Raw genomic sequence first — 26146 nt, forward strand, 5'->3', positions numbered from 1 at the left:
AGGGCACGGATAGTCTGTATGTAAGTACCGATAAACAAGAAAGGTCGTGAACAGTTCGTTACAAGTATCGTAAACAAAGATGAAGCAACTGAGTGATACACCAGATGAAGCAAGTAGCCGGGTGGCACAGAGGAGAAAGTCAAAGCGAATAAAAACGCACCAAAGAGCCCAACGACGACGCGTAAGAGTACAGAAGATCTATCTACATCGGGGTCGTCAAGTACAGTCTGTTCTCCGAGAGGGTAGGGCGAGATGAAAGAGGTGTTTTACAATGGCACGGCGGTGAGAGGCCAGAAAGAGAAAGGGCAACACGATCACGAATCGCCTGAACCCTTCTTCCCATGGTCCGGATTTGCCACGAACAGCGACCGCCTCGGGACGAGCCCATAGTCGACCGCCGGCGGCTTCGAGCGCTCCTCCCTCGCCCGCGTGTTCGTTGGCGGCGGGGGGAAGTCGGCGGCCTGCGACATCCGGCGCTCGTAGTCGCGCACGCGCGCTGCGACGCCGCCACCGCCGCCACTACTTCGCTTAGGCGGGGGAGGCGGGGGAGGCGGGGGCGGGAAGGACGAGTCACCAGAGCCGTTGGAGCCGGACTTGGTCGTCATGGATGGGGGGAGGGAGATGGGAGAGGGACTTCGGATGGCGGCGGCCATGGCTATGGGAGAAGTGACCGCCGTTGGTGAGGTGATCATGGGCGGAGAGGTGCTTATGTTGGGCGGAGCATTGAGGGCGGTCGGCGACGCGATCACCTCCGCATCTTGCTCGCCTCGATTTGCCAGCCACCGTCCATCCTCCGCGAGCGATGCCCCGTCCTCCGTGTCGTAGCTCAGCGAGCTGTCCCGCGTCTGGTGGCTCCCCGTCCGCACGCGCTGCGCCACGTCCATCATGCCCATATGCTCGATCGCCGCGCTGTCCAGCGTGCCCTGCGTGTGCAGCGAGCTCGCAGACTTGCCGTGCGAGCCATACAGCCGACGCACGCCCGCCGCGCTGCTCTTGCTCCCCTTGCTGCCTCCGCGACTTCCTTTACTGTCACCGCGGCTCCCTTTGGACCCGCCACGATGCGAAGGCGGCGACTCGTCCGGCGGACTGGTAGAGTGCTGTGACTCCTCGATAGCGACGAGACGGGGCGGCGGATTGGGGTCGCGAATATCTTCAAGCACAGCCGTATTGCGCCGCGACGCGATACTCCCCCTCCGATCTAGCAACGGCGTCCGTGCAAACCTCGCCCACCACGTATCGCTCCGCCGCAGCGGCTGCGACGGCGGCGGATTCGCATTGATTATCGACGTCGCACGCGGGGAGCCCAGATGGCTATACGAGGACGACGACAATCTTGATGAAGCGGTATCGTAGGGCGCCATGCCGTGTTCGTGGGACGAGGAAGACCGATCGAGGGACGGCGTATTCCGAGAGGCGGTCTCGCTGAGCGGGCTGAGGGTGTGTGCCTGGTAAGCCATGGGCAGGTTCGTGTACAGCGCGCCCGGAGGCGGCAACAGACGCGGTGGTAGCAACTTTGCATCCTCGTCCGCCACGTCCTTCTCGGCACCATACCCCGCGTACCCCTCGTGCACCGTCGCGCTGAGACTGCCGGGGTCTGCGAATGGGTCGACGTAGATCGACTCGCCAAACGAAGCCACCGAGCCCATCGGCGTGTGCGCGTGTCGAGGCTGGTCCGTCGTTTGCCGCGAGTTCTCCGTTGTCTGCCGTGAGTGCGGCGGCCTGAGCCCCGCCGCCGCGACCGCACCGGCAACACCCGGCGCAGCTGCACCAACGAAGCCTGTCTCCTCGTCGCGCAACAACGACGCGCCATCTCCAAATGGATCGCGGTCGCCCCCCTTCTCCCCCCGAGCCGTCACCGTCGAGATCGAACTGAAGCCGCTCGCCTCGCGCCGCATCCGGCCACCAAACAGCGTGCGCAGGGACCACGAAGAGCCATTGCCGGCTCCATAGGCGCTCCCGTTGCCGGGCCCGCCGCCCAACTCGTAGTTGCTGCCGTACGCACTCCGGTACCACTCCGAGAAGTCGCGCGTGTCCTCGTCCGCGAGCATGTCCCTCCGCTCCCGCTTCGGGCTGTGCGCGCGCTGGACGGCGCCCAAGATGCCGGCCAGGCCGAGCGCGCCGAGGACGCTCGCGACGCCGGGGGATGCAAGGATACCACTGGCGTGCCCGCCGCGTTGTCGGGGGGAGCCCTTCTCGATGAAGCCGCCCGCGATGGGGATGTTGCGTGGCGTGGTGGGGCTGACACTGTCCGCGTTCGAGGCCGTGTCGAAGAGCCGTGCGTTAGCCGTACCAAATAGGCGCGCGTTATCCGCATCCACGAGTCTGGCACCATCCCCGTCGTCATTGTCGCTCAGCCGCCTAAACTGCGCATTCTGCCTCTGGTGCCGCCACACCCAGACGACGACTATGATTGCAGCCGCGCACAGGAGGAAGCCCAGAATGGTGCCCACGGCGATAGCGGTGGTCTTCTTCTTATTCCCGCCGTCTTCGCCGGTTCCATCCCCTGGAAGACCATCGCCGTTGCCATTGCCATTCCCCGAACCACTCCCATCGCCATTCCCTGTGCCATTGTCGTCATCGCCTCCTCCCGCGGTGGATGTAGGGTGGACGCCGGTGTTCGTGCCAGTACCCCCGCCCCCACCCGTGGCTGTGCCCGCGTCAGTCCCGCCGTTGTTCCCGGTCTGAGTGGCTACGGGAATGGTAGCGGACGCCGTCTGCGTGTACGAGGAGGAGGGAGGGGAGTATGAGGAGCCAACGTTGCCGCTGGGGGGGTCGTAGACTTGGACAGGGGACTCGCTGATGGGGCCGCTATCGCTATAGCCTGCGAGACGACCGTGTTTGTTAGGGAGTAGTGAGAACAAGAACACGGGCTACCACGCACCGAAGCCGAAGATGACGCCAGACCCCGCGGAGACGGCGAAGTGGTCGCGCCGGGCACCGAGGTTGCTTAGGGAGTCTACCTGAGTCCACGTCCATGAGTCCCCTGAGAGATCGAGGATCCAGCCGTCGGACATGGTGGTCTGACCGGACTCGTCGCTGCCGCCGTGGATGAGGACCTTCGGGCCGTCGAGGAGCACGTATGCGAAGGCTATGCGCCCGCTCGGTGCTGATGATCCATCGACGGTGGTGGTAGACCACACCGGCGGATCCTGCGTAATATCGAGTACCCAGATCGTATTGAAGTCGACTAGCGAGGACGAGGCATAGCCCCCGAAGACGAGGATGTGCTGGTTCGGGAGGATGACGGAGGCGTGGCCGTAAATATTGCGGGGGGCATTATCGGTGGGGAGGGTGGTGAAGGAGGGTATGCTGGGATCGAAGACGTAGTTGTCGGCAAAGGTGTTGCCCGAGCCGTCCGCGCGCTCGCCGCCGATGATGTAGACCTTGCCCTCTTGCGAGGTGACGGCCGTGTGGCGCATGCGGCGCATGGGCTCGTCGGCCCAGCCGGTGGGTTCCTGATCCCATTGGAGGCTGGTGCGGTTGTAGACGTCGAGCAGCCAGGCGGAGTCGGTGCGCGTGACGAGGGAGGGCTCGGAGGTCCAGCCGGGCTGGCCACCGAAGGAGAGCCCCATGGAGTAGTTGAGCGCGGAAAGGGTGTGCCAGGCGACCTGCGGGCCATCGGTGCTGAGGAGCTGCCATGGGGGGTCGTTTACGTCGAAAGAGGAGGAGAGATCGAGGTAGAGGAGATCAGAGTTGGTGGGGGCGGAGGAGTAGCTGTACTGGTTGTATTCGTCGCTCTTGCCGCCATGGACGAAGAGCGCGTCGTTGACGACCATCGCTGCCTGTCCCCATCTGCAGAAGTCGAGTTCAGGAGGGTTTCTGCGCGCATCGACAGACACTCACCTGGGCGCGGGTGTGTATGCCCAGACTTGGGGGAACCGCAGCAGGAGGAGGGCCAGTATACATGTTGGACATCGCATAGGGGAAGGATAGTGGCAGTTGTGGATAAGAATATGTCGTGGAGCTAGTCGTGTATCGTGAAGGTCGTCGTGAGCTGCTCGACCGTGAAGTCAGCAGTGGAGAATCAGCGGCGCGGTGACGGTGGGTGACAAGCGGCTGACCTCCCGAAGGAGATCGAGCATGTGCCCGTGCCTGGCGTCCATCATCACAAACACACAAAAGCATGCCTCGTTTTGGAAGAAAAGCGCCAGTGGACTCTTGACAATCATCAACATATCCCTCACTTCATGATCGTACATAGAAAATGCTGGTGAACCAGGCGAGGGGAGAGTCGATTATTATTATTCGATCGGATCAGGGACTCGAGCTGGCGTGCCGCGTAGAAGGCCCGAAGCCGCCGGAGCGCACGTGTACCGTTGCCCTCAGGCTACGCGTAGGAGTAAGGATCGCCGGGTTGCCTCGTCTACAGGCAGCGACAAGGCGCATGGACTCTGGCAAGCCAGCGACACAGCGGCGGCATTATGTCACACGGTGACATCGGCATTCTCCGTGTCACTGTCACTGTCAACCTTTCGCCCTTGGCTTGACTGAGTAGTGTGAAAAGACACCTCCTACGTAGTGCATCAGTACAACTATACTCGCTCTCGAAGACCCTATTTGGGTGTATAAGGCTTGACGAAAGGGCGCAACATACTCGAATACAAATCCTGCGCGCACTTGTGCACGTGACATGTTGAACTGGAGCCGACTCAAATTGTGATATGCACATTGTTGTCGTCTCTGATGTCGTCTGTTGCGCATGTGGATAGTGATAGCACTCCAGTATTATTTCTGACACTCAAAGGGTCCTCCTGCAGTCCAGCACGAGTCCCGCGAGCCCTGCAGACTCCGGACTGTTTGGAGTGTGGCATAATGTGACGCACTGCTCAAGCTCTCCCGAAACCGAGCAAGGCATTTCGAACCCATCAACTTCTCCAGTCTAAGTCGAATAATAGTAATCGACTATGGACTCCGAATTCCAGGCTCTCTCGAAAACCTCAAGGGGCTTCGAGTCGCACGGCGGGCGAGCGAACGAATATTTTAGAGGTGCCCTCGAAATCTCCACCAGTCCATGGCGAGGAGAAAATTTGCAAAAAGAGGGACGAAGATGAGCGCTGCAACGATGAAGATTTTCTGCGAGCACATCTTGGAATTCTGTGGGAAGTTGGGTTTGCTACAAAGGTGAGGCAATGATAGATGTGAACGTCAGTCGCTATCTTCTGTGACCTGCGCACCCCATCCATAGCTCCCTCGTTACCACGTCTCTTCCTTCTCCTGATTCTAACTCAACTTTTCGGCCTCCCTCCCAACTTTTGGCTTCCCTCGCAACTTTTGGTCCCGCTTCTCAAGCTGACTTATCCCTATGTGATTCAAGAAGGTTCGCAAGAGTCCAACGAACCCTGACCGCAGGCTGCACCTGAGTCAGGGTGAGCTAGGAGCGCACAAACGGCTTAAACCTCGTGCCGGGCGTTCATCACGGGCAGGCCTATCGAGACCACCTTGTAAGCAGCGAACGTCGATATCCCGAAGGGACCGCGCAACGATGACAGTACACCCCAAGTTCAGCTGGTATATAGACCAGGCTCGACCTGCACCCCCTCTGAATCCCCAGTGTACATCCCAAGCCCACCATGTCCTCCACCATCTACCTCCTCACTGGCGCGAACCGCGGCATCGGTGAGGACCCTTTCCCTTCGCGCGCCGCCCTCCCCCCTCTCGCGCCGCCCTCCCCCCTTCTCGCGCCGCCCTTTGCAGTCTAACCACTCCTCCCTCTTCCAGGCCTCGGCCTCGCCAAACAAATCGCCGCCCGCCCCGACACCATCCTCTTCGCCGGCGCGCGCGACCCCGAGGGCGCCACCGACCTGCAAGCCCTCGCCGCTGCGCACCCCGGCCGGGTGCACGTCCTCAAGGTCGTCTCCGCCGACAAGGGGAACAACGCCGCCGCGGTGGAAGAAGTCAAGCGCTTGGCTGGCCGCCTGGACGTGGTCATCGCGAACGCGGGCATCAGCGACTGCTTCAAGCCTGCGCTCGAGGTGCCGCCTGAAGAAATGATTAGGCATGTGGAGGTACGGCGAGAGGCGGAACTTTGTGTCCGGCGGGTAGTGCGTAGCTCACCTCCCACCCACCAGGTAAACACCAACGGCCCTCTCGTCCTCTTCCAAGCAACACACGAGCTGCTACGAAAGAGCGCCAAGCCGAAATTCATCGTCGTCTCCTCCGGCGTGGGCAGCATCACCGTCGGCGCCACCCTCCCGGTCAACACGTACGCCTACGGCGCGTCCAAGGCCGCCGTCAACTGGGTGACGCGCAAGCTGCACCATGACTTTCCTGACTTCAGTAAGTCGATGATGGGTTGATCCATCAGTAGGAACAACCTGCAGCAAGTACTCACCACCACTAACCCCCCCTCCCAGTAATCTTCCCCATCAACCCCGGCGGCGTCGACACCGACCTCGCGCACGACTCGCTCGCGCGCGACCCCGGCATGAAAGGCCTGATGGCCGCATTCCCCATGATCACCGCGGAGGAGAGCGCGCAGGGCATGCTCGAGCAGATCGATGTGGCGACGAGGGAGACGCACGGAGGGAACTTCGTTGATTATACGGGGTTGGGGAAGTGGGCGTGGTAAATATACGAAGTGGGCGTGGTAGGCATCGGATAAGAGCAGCAGGTGTCGTGCAGACCACGAAGTAAATCCCCTGTGGTCGATAGTATGAGGCAGCTATAGGAAGGAACGGAGAGGAATAGGAAGAACCACACCTTTGCCGCATAGGCCGGAGCGCCATCTACCACGACCTTCGGGCGAGTCACGACAGAACACTAGCATGAGCGCTCTATCAGGAGTCAGAAGTCTCGGAACCGCCGCCCGTGAAGTGATGAACGTGCAATACCCGAAGGAATCGCGCAACGATTACATACCTTGCAAGTTGCAGTCGGGATATGGATGCGTATAAGTGAGCCGCCCACGAGCGCGGTGCTGTCAGCTTTTGAGCCCACCCTTCGATCACCGTCAGCAGGATGTCTCCCACCATTTATCTCGTCACTGGCGCAAACCGCGGAATCGGTGAGAGCTCATCCACTGTTCACCATCTCCCTCTTCCCACAACACGCGGACAACTGACCACCCACCGACACCAGGCCTCGCCATAGCTACCCAGCTCGCCAACCGCCTCGACACAATCGTCTTCGCCGGCGCGCGCAACCCCGCGCAGGCAACCGACCTTCACGCCCTCGCCACCGCGCACCCCGGGCGCATTCACATCCTCAAAGTTGTGTCCGCGGACCGGGTCAATAACGACGCCGCAGTCGAAGAGATCAGGCGAGCGGCCGGGCGGCTCGACGTCGTGATAGCGAATGCGGGCATCAGCGACTGCTTCGTGTCGGCGTTGGAGGTGCCTACAGAGGAGATGATCAGGCATGTTGAGGTAAGTGCGGACTTGAGTAGTATGATACAAGGTGGATTGCTCACCCCTCCATCGCCAGGTAAACACGAACGGCCCCCTCGTCCTCTTCCAAGCGGCATACCCGCTCCTGAGCGAAAGTCCGTCGCCAAAGTTCGTCCCCGTCACCTCTGCCATGGGCAGCATCGCGGACGGGACGACATACCCCATCTACACATACGCCTATGGTGCATCGAAGGCCGCTCTCAACTGGGTGACGCGCAAGTTGCACTTTGACTTCCCGGAGTTGGGTGAGTGCATGATCTTCCTGCCTGGGGGTCTCAGTTTGTGAGAAGGAATACAAGCAGAGGAACGCTCACCATGCACCGCAGTCATCTTCCCCATCGACCCGGGAGGCACCGATACCGACTTCGTCAAGAATGCCGTTGAGAAGGACGAGCGAATGCGGGAGTTGATGCAATCCTTCCCGCTCATCACGACGGAGACAAGCGCGCGAGGCATCCTAGAGCAAGTCGACGCCGCGACAAGGGAGACGCACGGCGGCCAGTTCGTCAACTATGCCGGCTTGGGGAAGTGCGATTGGTAGACGATGCGATGGCCCTGCAGTATCAGTGACGGGTGTTCAGTCCACGTATCACTTGTGCACCAGCATGAAGGTCCCACGAGCACTGTACAAATAAACATATCGTGTGTCAGTCACAGTCATGGATAAATCCTCATCTAGTAGTATACGCAAATCCTGATTCTATGGTACAAATCCCCTACCCGCTCGCCGCCGACAGCACCGCATTCGACGGAATGGTCTCATTCGCCAGCGGATTACCCGCAAGCGCGTCGCGCTCGGGGAGCACTTCTTCTAGTGGCTTCTCCGACTTGCCGGGTATGAGTTCTGCTGATACCGGGGTCTCAAGCGAGCCGTCGAAGGGTCCGGCGAGCTTCTCGAGGCGCAGGCGGCGTATGAGGTAGGAGCCAAGGCCGATGAGGGGCCAGTAAGCGAGAGATGATCGCCAGAAGGGAAGCTGCTTGCGGGAAGACATGACCTTGTCGTAGTCGGCTAGGTGGGAGTTATGGTCGGTTGAGCGAGATGAAGGGATCGAGCATAGCAAGGACTTACCAGCAAGCTGCTTCTTCAAGTCTATCAAGAGGTACGTCTTGTCGGTCATGATAACATCCGGCTCCCAAGAGATTGCCTAGGCGAAGATTAGCTGAAGGTAGACGATGTTGTAGCGGCGCGAAGTCACCTCAAGCATCATCTCCGGATCGTTGACCGTCCACACCATAACACGCTTTCCTGCCGCGTGCATTTGCTCAACGAACGTGCGCCCACCGTTGGAGATAATGCTCGCGAAGAGCAAGCTGATAGTGTCGACGTTGTCCCAGAAGTAGGCGCGAGCGTCGGAAACGCTGATGCCGAGATAGCTACGTCGACAACCAGGCAGTATCTCGCGCGCAAAAGGTATAAAGCGCGGGTGCCATAGACCGAGGACGAGGCGAGGGGCGAGGAGGGTTTCCCAGGATTCGTGAGCGACGATGAGCTTATGAAGGAGGGGGAAGAGTACAGCGGGGTCGTTGTTGGGCTTGATGTCCTGCGCGAGGTGAGGGACTGCCAGAATGGAAGCCTCGGTGGATACGCACGACATTGAATGTGACATGCTGGTTCTCGGGCTTGCCACGGAGGTCAGACGGGACTTGAACAGGCTGCCTGACGAGCGCGCACCTTCATGAGCAGCTCGAGCGTCTCAGCGAACGTGGGAATGGCCTGTTGCGGCGACTTCTTCGTGCGCGCATGTTCCATGCCGCCCTCGCCGTACCAATCACGCTCCTTGATCGCGCCTGCATTGTCTCAGTCATCGGCATAGCCATCGCGCATAGGCGAGGTGCACGCACCCGTCTGGTTCGTCGTACGATCGAGTGCTTCGAGGGAGGTCAGTGGGAAAGCTTACCGCTACGCGGAACACGCACTGGGGTCGTGGAACATGAGCACAACATGGTCCTTGGAGACATGGACGTCTGCGCGCCACTGTCAGTACCGTAATCACTCTGAAAGACCTTGTAGTACGCACCACTCTCCAGCCCGTCTACTCCATCGCGAATCGCGGCCTCAAAGCTCGCCATTGTGTTCTCTGGGAACCGCGCCGAGGCCTGTCCCCCATATCTTAGTACTTCCCTCCATTCAGCTTGGCCGCTCGATGCCTACCCCGCGGTGACCCCAGCATTCTGTGCAACGTCGGCGTCGATCACACATCCTGAAAGCGCGTAACACGCACCAGGAAGCTTGTAGGACATCGTCTATGGATCTGGGAGAGTGAAAGAATATGGTGGTGAGAAACACAAGTAAGCGGCCGGCGCCCCTCGAAGCGCGCCGGCTGCGATGCGTTCGGAGTACGATCATGACGTGAGCGGACAAACGTGGGCGAGCCACGCGGGACGTCATATTTGGCGAAGGCGTGGGAAATTCTCGATTGGACCCACAATTGGGACATCGTAAAGTAGGGTGGCGCAAGACGAATTAGACAAGTAACGCTAGGAAAGGTAGAGGAAAGTAAGCTGCAGTGGTGATACTGGGTGGCTACGCGCCGGATTCAGTCAAGGCGTGTCCGCTTGAGCACCCTGCGCTCAAGGACATGCCTATAGCCGTCCGCAGTCAACTCGCTATCGAGAAGGCGCGGCCACAGCGGCAGGGACACAGGCGGCGGAAGACACGATGAAGACGCAGCGCGTCGCCGGCCAGCCACAGGCCGCTCTAGGCGGTCGCGGTCGTCGCGCAAGGATACAGAGCCCAAATTCATCGGCGAGCGAGTAAAGAGCTGAGGGCGGAATCGTGGTAGTTGAGGACAGGGGAGAGACGATCTGGATTCCGCGAGATACTTGGGCTTGTCGATCGTCACAGACTTGGAGGTAGGCGCGAGGTAGAGGCTCCAGTCTTCCGTCGAGCGGTTAGACGTTGACAGGATCTTGACGTGGTCATTCCAGTAGGACTTGCTCGAGGGCGGTGTGCCGGGGATAGAGACGGAGGGGAGCGAGGAGAGCATCGTCCATGAAGATGGCGAGCAGTCAAACTCGCAAAGTGACATGTCGGACTCGTCTTCGGTGTCGGTGGCGTTCGCAGAGCGGGTGTGAGCCACAGGCTGGTCGGTGATGATGCTCAAGCATGCATCGCGAGATCCTTCGACTGGTACCAGGGCAGCGTTCGACGAGATCGACGCTCCGAAGCCGGCAGACGAAGAAAGAAGCGCCGCCTGGTAGAAGGAATCACCGGTGTCCATAAGCATAGTACGTTCCTTGTTGATCGAGGTCAAGTCCAGAGTCGCCGAGGACATCGTCGAGCTCGCCATCGAGTTCGTCGAGGTTGCCATCAGGTTTGTCGAGCAGGAGAGCATGTTCGTCGAGCTGGACATTGAGGTCGCGGAGGGTACCATCGGGTTCAGCGAGTTGATCTTCAAAACGGTGGTTGCTCTCGGTGTCGGTTCCGCTGTAGCTGTGCTTGCTGTCGATGTCGAGCGCCGATGCTGAGCCACAGTTGAGGACAATGCGGTCAGAGAGCGCGAAATCGTTGCCGGGGTAGGGTTCTTGCGCAACGTCTGCGACACCATCGCCGGAGTAGGAGCGAAGGTCATCGCAGTCGACATCCTCGGCGTCGAGGAAAGAGCAGCCTCCGCCTTCAGAGCCCGCACCTCCTCCTTCATCGACCGCATCTCCTCCGCCAGTGCGTCATTCTCCTCCAAAACCACACTCGCCGCCTGCCGAAGCCGCGCAACGAGCGCCTCCAGCTTCGTCGCATCGGACTTCGATTCGAGAAGCTCCTTCTCCTTCTCGCGCAGTGCATCCGCCATCTCATGCTCGCGCTCCTCCGTCTCCCTCGCCTGACTGCGAAGGTCCGCAGCGACGTCCTGAAGCTGCTTGATCTCCTTCGCCAGCACTTGCTTTTCCTCCTTTGACCCCTCCAGCTTTGCCTCCACCCTGCGCATTTCCTTCACCAGCCCCTCCATATCCCGCACCATCGTCCGCTTCTCCTCGTTCACTCGCCCATAGTCCTCCAGCAGATTCTTCGCCATCGCCTTCACCTCCTCCGTATACCGCTCTAGCGCGGCGTACTTGCGCTGCATGCGCGCGCTCTGGCTACGCGAGGCGTTGTACGCAGCGACGACGTCCTGGTTCATGTCGCGAAGTTCGTGATAGGCGGCGCGCCGGCGAGAGACATCCTCGCGGGCTTTGTCGCGGTCAACACGCGCTTTGTCTAGGTCGGCGCGCGCAGCATCAAGGCCGGTGTTCGCAGAGTCAAGTTCGTGACGAGCAGCCCGTAATTCGCTTTGCAGGACGTTGAGTTCGGCTTGAGTAGTGCGAAGTTCGCCCTTCCACGATCCCACAGCGTCTTGAATCTTCTTTAGCTCCGTCGTCTTTTTCGCCAGCATAGCGCTCGTGACCTCTGAGTCCCTCTTTACCCTGCTGAGCTCGCAGAGCGCAGCGCGCGCGTGGGCGAGGTCCCGGGAGAGCGTGTTGTTCTCGGATCGCGACATGACGAGTTTCTGACCGGCAGTCCTTAGAAACTGCTGGGAGTTACAAAGGGCGTCTTGAGCATTGGACAGAGCCGTCTTCAGTTCGTTGATTTCGCGTTGATGGCGTTCGGCGTACGGGTTCAAGGAGGCAAGGGTGGATCGGAGGTCGCGTGCGGTTGCAGTGAGAGACTTGATGAAGTCGCTTCGAGGTGCGTGTCGCCCAAGAAATCGTATAGCGGGCAGCGAAAAAGAGTAAACTGAGAAGGAAAGACCTGAGAACCAGTGCAACAGCGGGAGGTACGTCGGACGGACCTTGAGTGATCAACGTGGGACACATGCGCTTCAGAAACGACTCGGGAGCGCGAGGGGTCACCTGAGAGCCATACGCAGAGTCAAGAAGCCGAAGAGAAGGGAATCGACGCGCATTCGACGCGTCTCCACGCGCCGCATCTTCGTTTGCCCGAGTCGGGTGCGTGTTCGTTCGCGATTCCGCGAGCCAAGAAAAGAGTGTCAAGAGAATGAGCGTGAGCAGCGCTACGCCGAGCGCAGAAAGGATATCCATGGCGGGAAGAACGAAGGCGATGATCTTGATGAGAGGTCGGGAAGAGGAACGTTTGGTTCTTCGCGTCCGCGACGCGCTCGGTTAGGAGTTGTTTCTCACGCCACAATCGTTGGCAACTAGCCGTTGGTACTCGGACACGGACACAGGAGCAGTACCTTGATGAGATTGGGATAGAGACGTGCTAGGTAATGGTATAATTGTGATGCAAAATCCAGAAGTGCGACTATTGGGAATATATGCTACAGTGCATTGAAGTTGTGGGAAGGGGAAACAAACGGACAATAGATGAGAAAGAAATCGTAGTAATCCACCTTGCAAAGACGTTGACCCAAGATAGGATGAACGGGAAGAGATGAGCAGCGCAGCGCCAACCGTCAATCACCAAGGTGAGGGTAAGTTGCCGCGCGCCGGATTTTACAAGTTTGATGCCGTCGACGTCGCCCCGCGGATGGTGGAAATGATCCTCCCGAATAAGATACTTATATGCGCTCGAAGTTGAAGATCGTGGGACCACCGAGCCCTGTCTATGGTCGTGCGTATCGAAGAACGTGCCCGAGCGAACCACTTCATATGTGTCCACTGCATCTGATCCACACACAGAACTCGATGGAGAGACCAATTGAAAAGTAAGAGAACTCACCCTCTAGATAAACACGCAAACCGATATCTTGCCCAGGATGCCGGCCTTGACCCGTGTCAAGACGGGCACCCTCCACCTTCACAGTCCCCGGGCGAGGCTGAGTACCGAGTACTCGTGCTCAAGCCCGGGACCACCTTGGCCCTTTGGCCAAGTCTGCAACACTGTTGCAGCCGCTCGTCGCGCAAGGGTCGATCCGAGGGGGTTTGAACTGTGGGCGCGGTATTGCACGCGGAGGCAAGAGAAAAACCGCTGAAGCATACTCGTGAGGCGTGTATCATAGCTGTAAAGTAAGTCAGTTAATGGCGCAAGCAATATGCTATACGAGCACTCACCCTTCGTGCGAGCACGCGAACCGGTGCTGCTCACGAACGCCCACCCCGACCAAGAGGCAGGCGCCCGTCCACCCTTGCAGTCCCCGGGTCGAGAAGATCGACCCGGCGCCCACCCCGGCCCCACGGCCGGGTCTGCAACTTTGTGCAGCAAACGTCGAGCAAGGGTCGATGCGCTGGGGCTTTGACTGCGGGTGCGGTCGGTGACACAGAAGCAGGAAGCGGTGAAGCGTGTCCAGCGCGCTCTAAACTTGCGAGCGCGCCGTTGGCGATGAGGATGCCTTGGTCAATGTCGATGTGGTATAACACTCGGGTCCTGGCGCATGACATGTAGACGAGGGAAGGGTGTTCTCCTCACTGGCGATCGGCAAGCACAAGAGGTGGGAGAATGAGGCGGGGGGAGTGAGCGCGGCGGCGTTCGGTGGGTCTGAGAAGATGCAGGCCTTACGGCGCTGTCGAATGGGATCAGTGAAGATGCAGATATTATGAAACGCTCTTCTCACCGTCTTAAACGACGCCGGAAGCCATCGATAGGGGCCTAGGCGATGAGGGCGAGCCGGTCTGAACGTTGGGAACAGACGCAGCAGGGACAGCAGGGATAGCAGGAACAGCAGGGATAGCAGGGGCAGCAGGGGTAGCAGAGGCAGCAGAGGCAGCAGAGGCAGCAGGGGAAGCGGGGGAAGCAGGGGCAGCCGTCGCCGGGGGTTCCACTCGTATCAGCCTCTTCCATTTGATATCGTCTTGCAGCATCAACAAAAGGAGCTGACCAGCGTTCAATTTTTCAATGCCGCGCTGCAGGTCCTCGGCCTGACGGTTCAGGCTACCAACCTTCTGCTGAAGGCTGCGGTTAAGACTCTGCAGACCACAAACTTGCTTTTTGAGGTTCTGGTTGATCTCCGTCAAGCCATCGACCTGCAACAGGAGGTTGCAATGGGCGGCCGCCATCTGCAAGTTGTCGCCCGTGAGATTGTGGATCTCGTCGCGTTGGTCGTATATCTCGTCCTCCAGCGCAGCAATTTCCTCAGTCATCCTGGCGCTCTTCTCCTCGGCGTCGAGCTGCTGCTTCTTGAGATATTGCTGCTGCAGATGGGCTCCCATGTGTTGAGAGAGCCAATAGTCCCTGTCCTTGCGCAACTGAGCGTTGTCGGCGCGGGCAGCCGCAAGATCATCGTCGCGAGCACGCTTCTCGTCCGAGAGTGTAGCAATAATGGCATCCTTCGCGGCGACTTCAGCATCCCTCGCAGCGATCTCGACGTCCTTCGCAGTGAGCTCAGCATCCTTCGCAATAATCGCGGCGTCCTTCGCAGCGATCAGCTGGGCGTCCCGATTGCGCATCACAGCGAAGGCGAAGAGTGCATCTCTCAGACGGCGGACCTCCTGCTGGAGCTCGGCAGCGTTTGTGGCACGGCCGCGCTCAACAATGACGGGCTCTGGAACAGGCGCGGGCTCGGGAGCAGGGGCAGCGGAAGTAAGGACATCATCGACGGCGGCGTCCGACTGAGAAACTGATGGAAGGCGAGCGGTGGTCAGCGTACGATACGCGGGGTTGGCGATGCAGAACGCACCACGTGCTTCCATCTCGCCGATGTTGATGACCAGCAGCGTCTCCGTGGCATTGGGCCAGTCACGAGCGGCAGTGGCATTGCGGCGGAACCATGACCGAACGAACGCAAAAATCTTGACGATGCAGCGGATGGCGACGTCGAGAAAGAGGATGACGGAGAACCGGCCGAGGATGTAGATGACGGTCTTGAGCATGGCCTGAGTGTCGCCGAGGTTGGGGTGCAGGACCAGAAGGACGTGGCAGAGGATGAAGAAGGTAAGCGAAAACATCGTGGCAATGGTGCCCAGGCGTCGCAGGCGGGTCGCGGTTCACCTGTGGTGGTGGTTAAAAGGAAGAAGTGAAGGGATCAGTGGCAGCTATAAACCCAAGCGCTTATTGTCCCTACCAAAGGGGAATGCCGTGATGATGGCGACGGGGACCTGGCCCGACTCAGGGTCCTTTGCACATGGTCGTCACGGGATGCTGTAATATCGTGACAATAGAGTTTCCTTATTTGGACACACAAGCCTTTGCGAAGCCTTTCGGCGTGATGCCGGTCAGAGGAACCGGTGGCCGCGACAATTGAGGGTTCCCTGCGGCAACCTTGGTTTCACGAAGCGCGTAAGATGGAACCTACCAGAGGGAAAACGCATGTTACCATCAAGAACCTGGTCTAAGCACAATGAGCACCGTCGGCGGCGGACGGTCAAAGGCCAGCCTCATGATGATGCCCCACAGCGATGCAAGCAGATGGCGTGTTTGACATGAGGTAGATAGTGTACATGTAGGCCAGCGCCAAATATCCTAGTCACATCTGCGAATGATTCAGCGCAAGTCAGGGTGTGGCAGAGCAAGTCGGTACCGCGCACTCGACATGTTTCCGATATCCGGCGCGGTGGCCGGCAGTGCTCTGCGGAATTTGTAGACGCACCGAAGCCTCCTCACGACTCCTGCGGTGGCACGCTCAGGCGAGCATCCGATAACGCTTTACGTAGACGTGCGTTTTCCGCCTGAATATCCTCCAAAGCTGTACGCATTCGCCGGAGATCCTCCGCGTTCTCCTCGAGCGTCGTTCACCTCCTAAGGAGCCTTTGACAATCTCCTTCGACTCCCGCTCCTTCAAAAGGCCGTCCTGAGCATCATGAAGGGCATCTCTGAGGCCAGAGATGGTGTGATCGCGGGCGTCAAGTTGCTCTTGGAGCCCCATAGATGCGTGCTTCAAGAGCAGGACTGTTCACTCGAGTGCGCGCCGCTCCGCCTACTAGCAACAATCTGGTCCGAGGCAGTTGTCGAACCTGAGCGGAGGGATTCCCCCTTGTCATCTAGGCTGCGGCGTATAGTCTCGTTGTTCTGTCGTAAGTCGTCGTTGAGAGCTTGGAGGGCAGAGAGCCAAAAGTTTGAAGCATAGTCTTGCGAAAAATGATTCTCAGCTGAGCACTTGCGATAGAGCGATGGCACAGGGTTGTCGCCTCTCATGAAAGCTGGTCTATGGTCCTGCGCAGGTCGATTTCTGTAGACCGAAGGGATAGTATCTCGGCGTCGTGCTCTTGTGCAAGGTACTATGATTCTGGAGCTGTCAAGAGACGCAGGAGTTGTGTCTTGGTTAGTGCTTAATTGGCTAGAGTGTGCACGTCTTTGGCGAGGAAGCTAGTCTTCTGAGCCAACAACCGGGACTTTCTCGATAGACATCGTCGACCAAAGCCAGCCAAGGACGTCGTATAGAAGTGCATATAGAAGGTTGGAGAGAAATGGGCTGTTTTTGTTGTTTCTCATGCTGTTGGATGCACGGCGAGGTCCAGGAGGAGGCATAACAACTAGGCCTCAGACAAGAAACCTCGGGACGGGGGTACGTACCGGCTGTTGCCGACTGCGCGTGGAGCGGATCAAACGCGTGTTAAGCGCCGGCTGGTGCCCCGTCGCGGCTTGCTTCCTGCCACCATCTAACTGTTGTGACGCCCTAGTCGTCGCCGTCTACCCGGAGCATGACGGTCGACTGTTCGTCCCTAACATGTACGACAGTAGCGGCTTCTGCTGAGCCTATCTCGTCCGAATGCCCTCCAGAGCAGCAACTCCCACCCCGCGTGCTGCAAGCATCGCCTTTAGACGTGTATCCCCACACGTTCCTCCCTAACATCGATACGCGGAAGCTTCCATCACCCCCGGACGGTGACTCCGCCTCCGAGTACTCCTTCCCAAGATGCGTCTCGCCCGACCGATACTTCTCCCTCTTCCCTTCATGGCGGCTCGGCATCCACCTGCACGGCCAGCACGAGATGCGCCCGGTCGATCTCGCGTACTTCCGCCCCGACGCGGATGTATGCAAGGAGGTCTTTCTCATAATCTACACTGAGCAGCCCGAACCGCGCGACCGCCATTGGGGCTTACGCTGGGTGGTTTCCGCACGCTCGAACCCAGACCGCCTGGCCAACCGTGCTGCTCGATGTCTCGAGCTGTACGCGCACGTCCGCAGCAAGCATCTCGTCAACTGGGGACCGATCACGCAGCAGCACCATCTCTACGTCGCGCACCAGATCTCCTCGATCAGCCTCGGCGTATTGACGCTGGAGCAGCGGAGGCAGCTGGAGGCGATCGCCTGGAATGTACCGATATGCCTTCCGGATGGGGAGTGGAACTGCCAGAACTGGGTATGTGCGGTGCTCGTGATTGCAGTAGCGAGAGGGGTCCTGGATGGTGGGCGCGTACGCAGCGTCCTCGATCGAGCGTTGCAGAAGGAAGTCCGAAGTGCGTCATACGTCCAAATCTCAAAGGCCTCTTGCTGATACCTTGTCAGGCGATCCGTCACCTTTCGAGCGGCGTAAAAGCAGCGATGTTGCTTCCCTTTAAAGGTGTTCGCTCATTGACATGACACTTGGTTACGGTAAGTCGACCGAGCATCCGAGTTATCATCGTGCTGACTTATCGAAGATCTATAGGTACGTTACGCATGATATCAATACCCTCGCACGACCCGACACGCAGTACATATAGACTGTATAGTACCGACCAACCGTAATGTACGATTAACTCATGCATCCATTGTTCCTCATCTTCTCGCGCGCTTCGTTATCTGTTACAGTGCGACGGTAAGGTTGCTTCGCGCACTTTGTTTTATACTCATGGGTGCGCCCTCAAGTTTTGAGTACCGCATCTGGCAGCCCTTCTGGTCGCCCACGCTTCTGGTAAGACGATTGTCCAGTTCGCGCCATCGACCAAATATTTGTCCCCTTGGTATTTTCTCACGGTACGTTTTCTTTTCCTGCTCCCACCGTGTGCTGATGACGGTCCGGACTGATGACCATTCCCAGGATGCCGTGGGCACTGATTAGGCTGTATCGATGCGTAGCTCTCTACCGCCCCCTTCGCTGCGCGAGCTTGAGCGCTTACCACCCCCAGCCCCCTCCGCCGTTGAGGGTAACGAGCTCGGCGGCGAGGCCCGATGTGGATAGGACCGAGAAGTGAGGGCATTTTGGGGACAGGTATGCTCTATGTTCGACCCCCTTCAGCGCCTAACCAGGGGTTGCCTGCAGCGTCGAGTCTAATTCCACTGCTTTCCGACGAGTCTACCTTGAAAGCCCCTTCATCACTCACTACATCGCGCTTATGGGCTCCCTCTCCCCACCTCGTCGAGCGGAGGATGCGCTGCAGAATCTGAGCGGTGGAGACCTCTCCCGTCAACTTCTGCAGACCGCTGAAGAGCAGCTGCATGCGCTCCAGCCCGGCGCCGACTCATCAGCTGCTCGCCGCACCCCCATCTCGCGCATCGATCCCCTCAGACGCGGAAGGATACTCTCGCCGATCCACGAGCTCCCGGTCGAGGTTCTCTCGATCGCGTTCCATTTTTACGTTCTGCAGGACCGCTTCAGGACTGCCTCGACGAGTGACAGGCTACAATGGTTCATGCAGCGCGTTGACCACGGACCTTGCGTGCTACTGCGCGTATGCTCCCGGTGGCGCGGGGTCTGCAGATCATGCCTTTCCTCGTACTTCATGACCCTGATTATGTCCATCTCATCCCTTGTCATATGGCATAGTACGATGAGCAGTCTACCAACAGTTGATGGCCCTATGGTCTGGACATGCCTACGACATTATATGGACCTTTTCACCGGGGGCTTCTTCGTGCTTCCGATGGCCCACGGTCCCCATCGCCCTGCTATTGTCCCAGGTGTCCCAGCTCTGGAGAAGACAGATCCACAAGTCGAGGTTTCCGACTCTCTTCTCGCCTCCTATTCCCAGCGTTGCTCAGAGCTGATCATGTGCGATTGGGGAACCAGAGCCTCCCAGCGCTCGTTGATGCGTTTCGCCAGCATGTTTGTTGCACTCCATCCCGCGCAGGGGCGGCTGCAGCATCTAGAGACGCTTTCGATGGAATTCACAGATCCTAGCAATTTCTATGATGGGTTTTTCAATCAAGGCACACTCGGGATGGCGATCGCGCGCTGTAGACTGTTTGCGCATGCGCCCCAGCTACATCGGCTGAAATTGTGGAAGAAAGCAATTCATATTCTCGACGCCATACTCCCAAGACTTGCTCTTCCATGGCACCAAATCGATGATTTTCGATGCCAATACGATAACCCGCGCAGCTGTCTCGCAGCTTTACTATCCCTTCCATCGCTCACGACCGCGACGCTACTCAGATTTGTCTCGTACGGTCCACCCCCCGCTGGCGCCAAGATCGACTATGTCGAATATTCAGACGATCATTCTCAAGAAGATGAATGGCTCGGAGGCCCAATCAGATACAAATCCGCACCTTGGCCGGGGTATCGCGTCAAGAAGCCCATCTGCCTGGCGCGGCTATCGCAGCTCAGCCTATTCTGCCAATATGGATATGTGGCCGGTCATCGGGAGGGCGATGGTCCCATGATCGCCTCCTTGCAGGACTATCCGGGCGAGATCCTTGACTTGCTCCGCGCACCAGAGCTCGAGCGCTTGCGCATCGGATTCGCCTCTGACGAGGCGCCGCGCGGCTTACGACCTACCACCGTTATCCCTACCATCGTGTCTTTCCTTCGCCGCTCCGAGTGCGCGCTCGTCGAGCTCTACATGTTCCTCCAGACGCAGGAGACGGACGAGGACATGGTTGAGCTCTTTCTCACCGTCCCGTCGCTCCAGAAGCTCACGCTCTGCATGCCCTCCGACGTCCGGCTCTCCGCGGAGGCCCTCCTGGCACTCATCGTCAATCCCTGGAGACCGCGCACGACGCTTCTCCCCTGCCTGCGCTACCTCACACTCGTCACGGACTGGTCGCCCGACCCCAGTCTCGCGGAGGGAGACGCGCTCGCCGTGGCTATCGACTCGCGAGTGACCGCTCGTCAGGACACGGATGGTCTAGTGGATAATCTGGAGATATTCCGCTTCGCCTGCCAAGCGAGCCACCAATTCGTCTGGTGCGGGTGGACCAAAGAGCGTTTGAAGAACTGGATGAGGCAGGGGTTGAAGATCGGGAGGGCTGTGGTGGACATGCCGACGGAATGGATTGATGTTCGGGATGAAGGGCACTTTATTATTGACTGGGAATGGCTGTGGATTGACACCATCGACGACTGTTACGATTGACTTATGCTTACACAAGCGGGAGAGCCCGTGTCTTCGCCACGGGTCCATAGACTATAACAGCCTTACTGATCGCAGTAGCCAAAGCTTACTCGCAGACTCTCCTTGAATATGCCTCTATCCACGGTCATGGTTTATCTCGGCCTCACTGGTTACTAGTCTGGACTGCACGCACGTAGCCTCATCTGCAGGCCGTCCGTCAATATTCCTTGCCGTTAGCTTTGCTGTCACACCTTTTCGTACACGAATCATACGAACAACCGGCCTTTCTTCTCGTCAATGTACTCTGCCAAAGTGGCCTTACTTTGAGGACGCGGCGTCCAGTGGCCAGTACGACAGCCTCGATTTTGCAACTCAGGGACTCCAAGATGATTACCTTACCGTCACCTTCGTGCTCATATGTCGTCCGAGGCAGTAAGAAGAGGTCAATGCAATCTGCCTTACTGCTAGCTGAGTTACCATGGTGGATGAGCCTCACATACTTTCATCGCGCGGAATGGCCGATGTACGCGTTAGGGTCAATGGCAGCGCGACAGCGGACGCATCTTCGACTGTGGGGCAGTTCCGCTTTGTAGGCTTGCCTCCGTGGTGCGCCAAGTAATCATTCTCGCCAGTAGAGCATGGAAGTCGTAAGGTCAGCGCCTTCGTCTCGCTCAGCGCCGTCAAGTCGGAAGGCCGTTATCCTCATGCTTCAAACCTGCGTTGCGCGCAACGGCTTGTTGGCTACGTATCGGCCTTACTCGTAGGCAGACGATGTATGAGCGACGCTGTATTGAGCTGTACGGAGGCGTACAGGCGTCGCTAGCAGGCTGGCATGACGGGCGGACACAACTTATGTGCGCGCCGCTTGTCGCCACGTGCTGGGTTGATGGGGGCCGGCCCCAGCTGTTGCTCCTTTATATTGTAGATGTAGATATAAACGTCTCTTTTACTGCACCACCGTTCCATCACGCCCATGCCGCGTAATGCGCCACCCGACTATCGACGCTCTTATGCGCGTCTTCCAAAAGCTTGACAACTTCGTCTGGTAGAGGGCCCTTCTCGCTGCGAAGATATTTTGAGCACTTTAAGAGTAAAGGGTAGCTCAAACGCAACATACCTCGCGCCCATCGACTGCTCAAGCTGAATCAGCTTGCTCGCACCGATGATGACCCTGTCCTCCGGCGTCAACTGGCTATGGTGCTGCAACCACCGCAGCGCCGCCTCGGTGAGGGTTATGTTATGCTTTTCCTGTAGTATATGTCAGCTCCCTCTGACGACAGATATGGATGCTGGCGTTTGACGGATAACAAAATGATGTACGACGCCATGGTCGCGACAGCGGAAATTTGACTCAATGAAGGCAGAATAACCCCGACAAAGGAGAAAATACCGCACAACAAAGTGATGAACTCGACGACGGAAGATCCACGCACCAGCACGCCCTGCAACTCCGCAAAAATTGGGACCAAGGGAGCATATCGCTCCTGCAGCTTGGCCACGAAGGGGTTGCCCGAGCTGGAGTCCCAGCGGGAGCCCTTGGCGTCCTCGCCGCGCATCTGATCGACGGAGTGGAACTTGCCGGTGAGGAGGCCGCCGCTGGAGTGTTGATGGTGGTCAGATGAATCTCCTGACCGGAAGACAAGGTAAAACTCACGCAAGCGGGCTGTAGACATGAATTCTCATGCCATGGGCGCGCAAGCACGGGAGGAGCCTATAGAGGAAGCGTCGTCATGAAGGCAATGGAAAATCACAGGAAACGCGAGCTCACTCAGGCTCGATCGTCCTCTCGATGACGTTATATACGCCCTGGTAGACGGTGGGCACAAGCCAGCCGTTCAGTTTGCAGATGGTGTAGATCTCGGAGACCTATGTCGTCCAACGTCAGGCTTAGACTCTTTCGGATTAAACACTCGCAGACATGCGTACCTCCCACGAGTAGAAGTTGCTCAGGCCGAATTCCGTGCTGTGGGATTTGTTAGGAACACATATGCTCTTGAGGTATTATATGGGGGGCCCCGGAGAGAAGAGAGAAAGAACGCACAAGTATCCCTCCTTATGCAACTCATTGATCGCGCGGCAGGTGTCTTCGAACTTAACGGACCTGTCCGGCGAGTGGAGGTAGAACACGTTGATCTTGTGTGGCGCGAGGGTGCGCGCGGAGGTTTCGACTGCCTCGCGCAGCTTCTCGGGTGAGTGGTCACCGGGCTGGGCGGGGAAGCACCTAGCATATTTTTGTCAGTCCAAAGGCAGTATGATAAGTCAGAATGCACATACTTCGTATCCACGAGACCGCCGTGGAGGTCGAGCTTCGAGAGCGCCTAGGAGGAATGTAAGGTGAAACTTGGGAGTGATACGGAGGAAGGTGGTGAGCGTACCTCTTCAGCGGTCCCTCCAGAATAGCGTCTAGCAGTATCATAGCGCGTATACCCATGACCCGCAAAGAGGTCAATAACTTTCTGGGCGCTGTCGAGGTCAGGTATGACACCAAAGCCTGGCAGACCTATGCTACGGCTGGTCCCCTGGCGGCAAACAATATTAGCACGTTGTAAACAGTCAAAATCCTGCGAATATACGCACGTAGATGAGCGGAATGCGACTGGCAGGCATAATTGACTGGCTATATCGAGGAGGTGATGGGACAAAAAGAAGGGGGCAGAGAGGGGCTGTCTGAGTCTGGAGACATCGCCAGACAGCTCGCGCCTTTTATACCTGCAGGCGTGAACTCCAAGAGTCAAAATTTGAGGGTCATGGATACGTCGGACGTGGGTCAGAGAGCACAGGAAACGAGCGAAATATGGGCGATGGCGCAGATAAAGTGAGAGACTTGCGTGTACGTCATGAGTCAACTGCCGCTTGCCGCGTCCGAGTCGCGGGCCTGTTGTGCTGTAACAACTCGACTTTCCTCTTACCACCAGCAGTGTACATTCATCTGCATTCTGGCGGACGCATACCTGCATACATTTCTAGCTCAACCATAACGCGCATGGGCGGCAAGAACAAGATGAACTTGAACGCGTGGCGTGGGAGAATGCCCCTTGCGACAGGGTCACGTGAGAAGTGCATGACATCTGGGCGCGTTCATGTTGCATTGCTCTTGCACTTGACCGTCGCTGTAGCCTCATCATCATGTCCGGCATGTTCAAAGGCATACTTCCCCACAAAAGAGTCGTCTCGACAGACGAGTTCACCATGGTCACGCCGCCGCTGGGCGACGTGAACGGCAAGGAAAACCACCCGGCGCAACACCGCAAGGCAAACACGAAGGGCAAGAAGCAGGACATGCTCAAGGGGAAGGGGCAGCCATCTGCCCCGGCTCCTGCGAACCCTGCCGACGAGGCAGTAGGCGAAGACTTTGACAAGCTCATGGTGCGTCGCAAAACCGGTGGAGCGTCGGGGCACGTTGCTGACGCCCGCGCAGGATGACCTCCAGATCCCGCCCACCCTCCGCCCCAAGCTCGCGGGCATGGATGCCACCGTCAAGGCCGCCATGGTTAAGTCTTCGCACACTCTCGCGATCCGCCCGCGCCCCGAGCCCCCGCACACGCCGCCACGAGGCGCGAGCCTCCGCCGCGCGCATAGCATCGAGTCCATCAGCTCGCCCGCGCGGCCGGGCAGCAGCGATCTGCAGGACATCTTCACCCCGCCGAGCGCGCCGTACATGCACATGAACGCGAGCCCGAACCGAAACACGCACTCGCGCGGGAAGTCGTTCGACACGTCGCGCATCTTTTCGAAGAGCCAGATCAACCTGGCGAGCGCGAGCGCGTCGACGGTGGACCTGACGACGGCGGGGAAGGTGAACAAGGACAAGGCGGCGGGCGTGGCAAAGACTCAGAGCCCGAACCGGTTCTTGAGCATACTTCTCGGCTCCTCGAGCACGGAGTTGGACATCGAGAGCGTGAAGAAGCTGCGGTTGATGTTGAGGAATGAGTCTGCTGGGTGAGTGGCAAACGCGTTCATTGTGTGAGCCTACGCTTACGTCGTGCGACAGGTGGACGCAAGAGTTCCTCAAGATCGGTGGCTACAACGCGCTCATGCTCCGCCTAAACGAGATCCTTGAGGTCGAGTGGCGCGAAGAGCAACACGACGACCAAATCCTATACGAACTCCTCCGCTGCTTCAAAGCCCTCTCCACCTCCGCCATCGGCTGCTTCGCCCTCCGCAGCTCCTGCCCCAACCCCTACGTCAAGCTCGTCGCGCTCATCTACAGCGACAAGCGGCCCGGCGACGTCCCCTCTCGGCAGCTCATCATCGAGCTCCTCCTCCTCCTCTTCGACCTCTACCCGCCCTCCTCGCTCCCCTCCACCGGCCGCTCGCGCCCGCCGCGGCGCGAGGCCTGGGAGACCGCGTCGACGACCTCCCCGCAGCCGAGCGCGCTCATCATCCTCCCCGCGCCGCACAAGAGCGTGTTCTCGCTCGTGCGCGGGATGCTGCTGACGCCCGCGCCGCCGCCCGCGGAGTGCCCCGCGACGCCGGTCTCGCCGCACGAGTTCATCGAGAGCATCCACAAGCCGAGGATATACAAGACGTACCTGCAGGAGCTGAGCGATGTGTGCAGGGACTACTTTTGGGTGTTCTGCCACGGGGGGAATGTGATTTGGGTGCTGGCGGAGACGGATGAGAGCAAGGTAGAGAAGCCGAGGGCGCCGGGGGGCATGACGGGGGGTGTGGAGTTTGAGGCGATTGGGTACTTTGTGAGTGGGGTTGAGTGGTTGGAGAGGTCGGTGGCTGATTGTGCACAGACAACACATCTGCGCTTCCTGAACACGCTCGCCAAGTGCGCGGCGGACCTGAACGCACCAAAGGAGGACGAGCTATCCGCATGGAGATTCCACCAGGACCTCTTCGACTCCGGCTTGGAGCGCATCCTTTTGGTAAATACCTGCACGCTGCCCCCTCATCTCTCTAACTTCCTGTCCCTTAGATCGCCCGCAAGGCCTCCACGACATACTACCCGTCCCTCCACCTCGAGATCGCGCGCTACGTCGCCCACGCCATGCGCGCCGGCTACGAGCTGCCATGGACGGTCTCGCGGCTCGTCGGCCTGCCGCCCGCGGCACTATGCAAGAACCAGTACGTCGCTCAACAACAGTCGTCTCCATCCAAGCGGGGCATGCCCATCCTGCCAACGCCGAAGAAAACCGAGCCCATTCGCATGACTTGAGTGCTGATTACTGAATGTTTGCTAGGAGGTATCAGGGCCGCTGAGCTGACTGTGGGCCTTGAGCTGGCTGTCGACCTTGAGCTGACGGCGGACGTTTCGCCGTTATGTGCATGGGCCATGGACCTGGTGCTCATTATCATCATATTCATGTCCTCTATGCCGCTCGCATGCCCTCAGAACATGCTCACCCCTCTTCCACCATCACTGCTGTAAGTACATAACTACATATAGACTTACGACTCGGACGCTGCCATGATCCTTTTCTTGCTCGTACCCCCTCTGTACCCTGACTATCTACCTGACCACTTGAATCTCCCCTGCGCTGTACGAGTACCCTTGCTTTCGTGAATAGAAATTCGTGCTGGCATGGTGTTTCTACCTGACCTCCTCCTTCAAGAACCAGAGCTTTCTGGATGGATTCATGGAAGGGAAGGATAGAAGGGAGAGATAGAAGTTCAACTTTCACGTGCCCCCCACAAACGTGCGCACGTTCGTCATTTATTGAATTGATCGGGGGCGCACTTAGATGGA

The 26146-nt window shown here is 58.6% G+C and overlaps 12 protein-coding genes across 12 annotated transcripts; 6 read left to right on the top strand and 6 right to left on the bottom strand.

Moving 5' to 3' along the window:
• Window positions 1-314: 314 nt before the first annotated feature.
• On the bottom strand, window positions 315-4087 carry SCHCODRAFT_02748977 (uncharacterized protein; the record flags this gene model as incomplete). Its single annotated transcript, XM_050347225.1, has 3 exons — window positions 3844-4087; window positions 2882-3792; window positions 315-2821 (listed from the first exon to the last, which is right to left on the bottom strand). Exons 1-3 carry the CDS (start codon window positions 3918-3920, stop codon window positions 315-317), a joined length of 3495 nt encoding a protein of 1164 aa, XP_050200227.1. The 5' UTR covers window positions 3921-4087.
• A 1392-nt stretch (window positions 4088-5479) lies between these two features.
• SCHCODRAFT_02748978 (NAD(P)-binding protein) lies at window positions 5480-6803 on the top strand. Its single transcript, XM_003031982.2, has 4 exons — window positions 5480-5616; window positions 5719-6005; window positions 6069-6276; window positions 6354-6803. Exons 1-4 carry the CDS (start codon window positions 5571-5573, stop codon window positions 6566-6568), a joined length of 756 nt encoding a protein of 251 aa, XP_003032028.1. The 5' UTR covers window positions 5480-5570; the 3' UTR covers window positions 6569-6803.
• Window positions 6804-6871: 68 nt separating this feature from the next.
• Window positions 6872-7926, top strand: SCHCODRAFT_02678580 (NAD(P)-binding protein; the record flags this gene model as incomplete). The annotated part of the gene is made up of 4 exons (XM_003031981.3): window positions 6872-7003; window positions 7078-7364; window positions 7423-7630; window positions 7712-7926. The coding sequence occupies exons 1-4, from the start codon at window positions 6958-6960 to the stop codon at window positions 7924-7926; spliced, it is 756 nt and encodes a 251-aa protein (XP_003032027.1). The 5' UTR covers window positions 6872-6957.
• Window positions 7902-9774, bottom strand: SCHCODRAFT_02303188 (PLC-like phosphodiesterase). The gene is made up of 10 exons (XM_003031552.2): window positions 9608-9774; window positions 9538-9557; window positions 9404-9482; window positions 9303-9350; window positions 9228-9254; window positions 9058-9173; window positions 8976-9005; window positions 8582-8926; window positions 8455-8530; window positions 7902-8394 (listed from the first exon to the last, which is right to left on the bottom strand). The coding sequence occupies exons 1-10, from the start codon at window positions 9624-9626 to the stop codon at window positions 8102-8104; spliced, it is 1053 nt and encodes a 350-aa protein (XP_003031598.2). The 5' UTR covers window positions 9627-9774; the 3' UTR covers window positions 7902-8101.
• Window positions 9775-9922: 148 nt separating this feature from the next.
• Window positions 9923-12398, bottom strand: SCHCODRAFT_02503360 (uncharacterized protein; the record flags this gene model as incomplete). The annotated part of the gene is made up of 2 exons (XM_003031551.2): window positions 9923-12093; window positions 12149-12398. The coding sequence occupies 2 exons, from the start codon at window positions 12396-12398 to the stop codon at window positions 9923-9925; spliced, it is 2421 nt and encodes an 806-aa protein (XP_003031597.1).
• Window positions 12399-13116: 718 nt separating this feature from the next.
• On the bottom strand, window positions 13117-15200 carry SCHCODRAFT_02668258 (uncharacterized protein; the record flags this gene model as incomplete). The annotated part of the gene is made up of 5 exons (XM_003031550.1): window positions 13117-13318; window positions 13371-13555; window positions 13619-13819; window positions 13881-14872; window positions 14933-15200. 5 exons carry the CDS (start codon window positions 15198-15200, stop codon window positions 13117-13119), a joined length of 1848 nt encoding a protein of 615 aa, XP_003031596.1.
• A 467-nt stretch (window positions 15201-15667) lies between these two features.
• SCHCODRAFT_02627328 (uncharacterized protein) lies at window positions 15668-16704 on the bottom strand. The gene is made up of 2 exons (XM_050345403.1): window positions 15842-16704; window positions 15668-15724 (listed from the first exon to the last, which is right to left on the bottom strand). The coding sequence occupies exon 1, from the start codon at window positions 16384-16386 to the stop codon at window positions 16129-16131; it is 258 nt and encodes an 85-aa protein (XP_050200228.1). The 5' UTR covers window positions 16387-16704; the 3' UTR covers window positions 15668-15724; window positions 15842-16128.
• Window positions 16705-16827: 123 nt separating this feature from the next.
• Window positions 16828-17957, top strand: SCHCODRAFT_02579710 (uncharacterized protein). Its single transcript, XM_003031980.3, has 3 exons — window positions 16828-17652; window positions 17702-17788; window positions 17836-17957. Exons 1-2 carry the CDS (start codon window positions 16893-16895, stop codon window positions 17752-17754), a joined length of 813 nt encoding a protein of 270 aa, XP_003032026.1. The 5' UTR covers window positions 16828-16892; the 3' UTR covers window positions 17755-17788; window positions 17836-17957.
• A 553-nt stretch (window positions 17958-18510) lies between these two features.
• SCHCODRAFT_02474796 (uncharacterized protein) lies at window positions 18511-19068 on the top strand (the record flags this gene model as incomplete). The annotated part of the gene is made up of 1 exon (XM_050342734.1): window positions 18511-19068. A coding segment is annotated over one exon (558 nt), but the record flags the coding sequence as incomplete, so codon positions are not given.
• A 705-nt stretch (window positions 19069-19773) lies between these two features.
• Window positions 19774-20660, top strand: SCHCODRAFT_01038493 (uncharacterized protein; the record flags this gene model as incomplete). The annotated part of the gene is made up of 1 exon (XM_003031979.1): window positions 19774-20660. The coding sequence occupies one exon, from the start codon at window positions 19777-19779 to the stop codon at window positions 20470-20472; it is 696 nt and encodes a 231-aa protein (XP_003032025.1). The 3' UTR covers window positions 20473-20660.
• A 670-nt stretch (window positions 20661-21330) lies between these two features.
• Window positions 21331-23280, bottom strand: SCHCODRAFT_02627335 (Aldo/keto reductase). Its single transcript, XM_003031549.2, has 10 exons — window positions 23029-23280; window positions 22827-22970; window positions 22726-22769; window positions 22493-22672; window positions 22378-22414; window positions 22220-22317; window positions 22106-22162; window positions 21885-22047; window positions 21569-21699; window positions 21331-21513 (listed from the first exon to the last, which is right to left on the bottom strand). Exons 1-10 carry the CDS (start codon window positions 23056-23058, stop codon window positions 21417-21419), a joined length of 981 nt encoding a protein of 326 aa, XP_003031595.1. The 5' UTR covers window positions 23059-23280; the 3' UTR covers window positions 21331-21416.
• A 270-nt stretch (window positions 23281-23550) lies between these two features.
• On the top strand, window positions 23551-25991 carry SCHCODRAFT_02627336 (uncharacterized protein). Its single transcript, XM_050345404.1, has 5 exons — window positions 23551-23817; window positions 23870-24390; window positions 24443-25145; window positions 25194-25325; window positions 25376-25991. Exons 1-5 carry the CDS (start codon window positions 23578-23580, stop codon window positions 25613-25615), a joined length of 1836 nt encoding a protein of 611 aa, XP_050200230.1. The 5' UTR covers window positions 23551-23577; the 3' UTR covers window positions 25616-25991.
• Window positions 25992-26146: the final 155 nt, after the last annotated feature.

This window comes from Schizophyllum commune, assembly GCF_000143185.2.
Source record: "Schizophyllum commune H4-8 unplaced genomic scaffold SCHCOscaffold_6, whole genome shotgun sequence".
NCBI lineage: Eukaryota > Fungi > Basidiomycota > Agaricomycetes > Agaricales > Schizophyllaceae > Schizophyllum > Schizophyllum commune.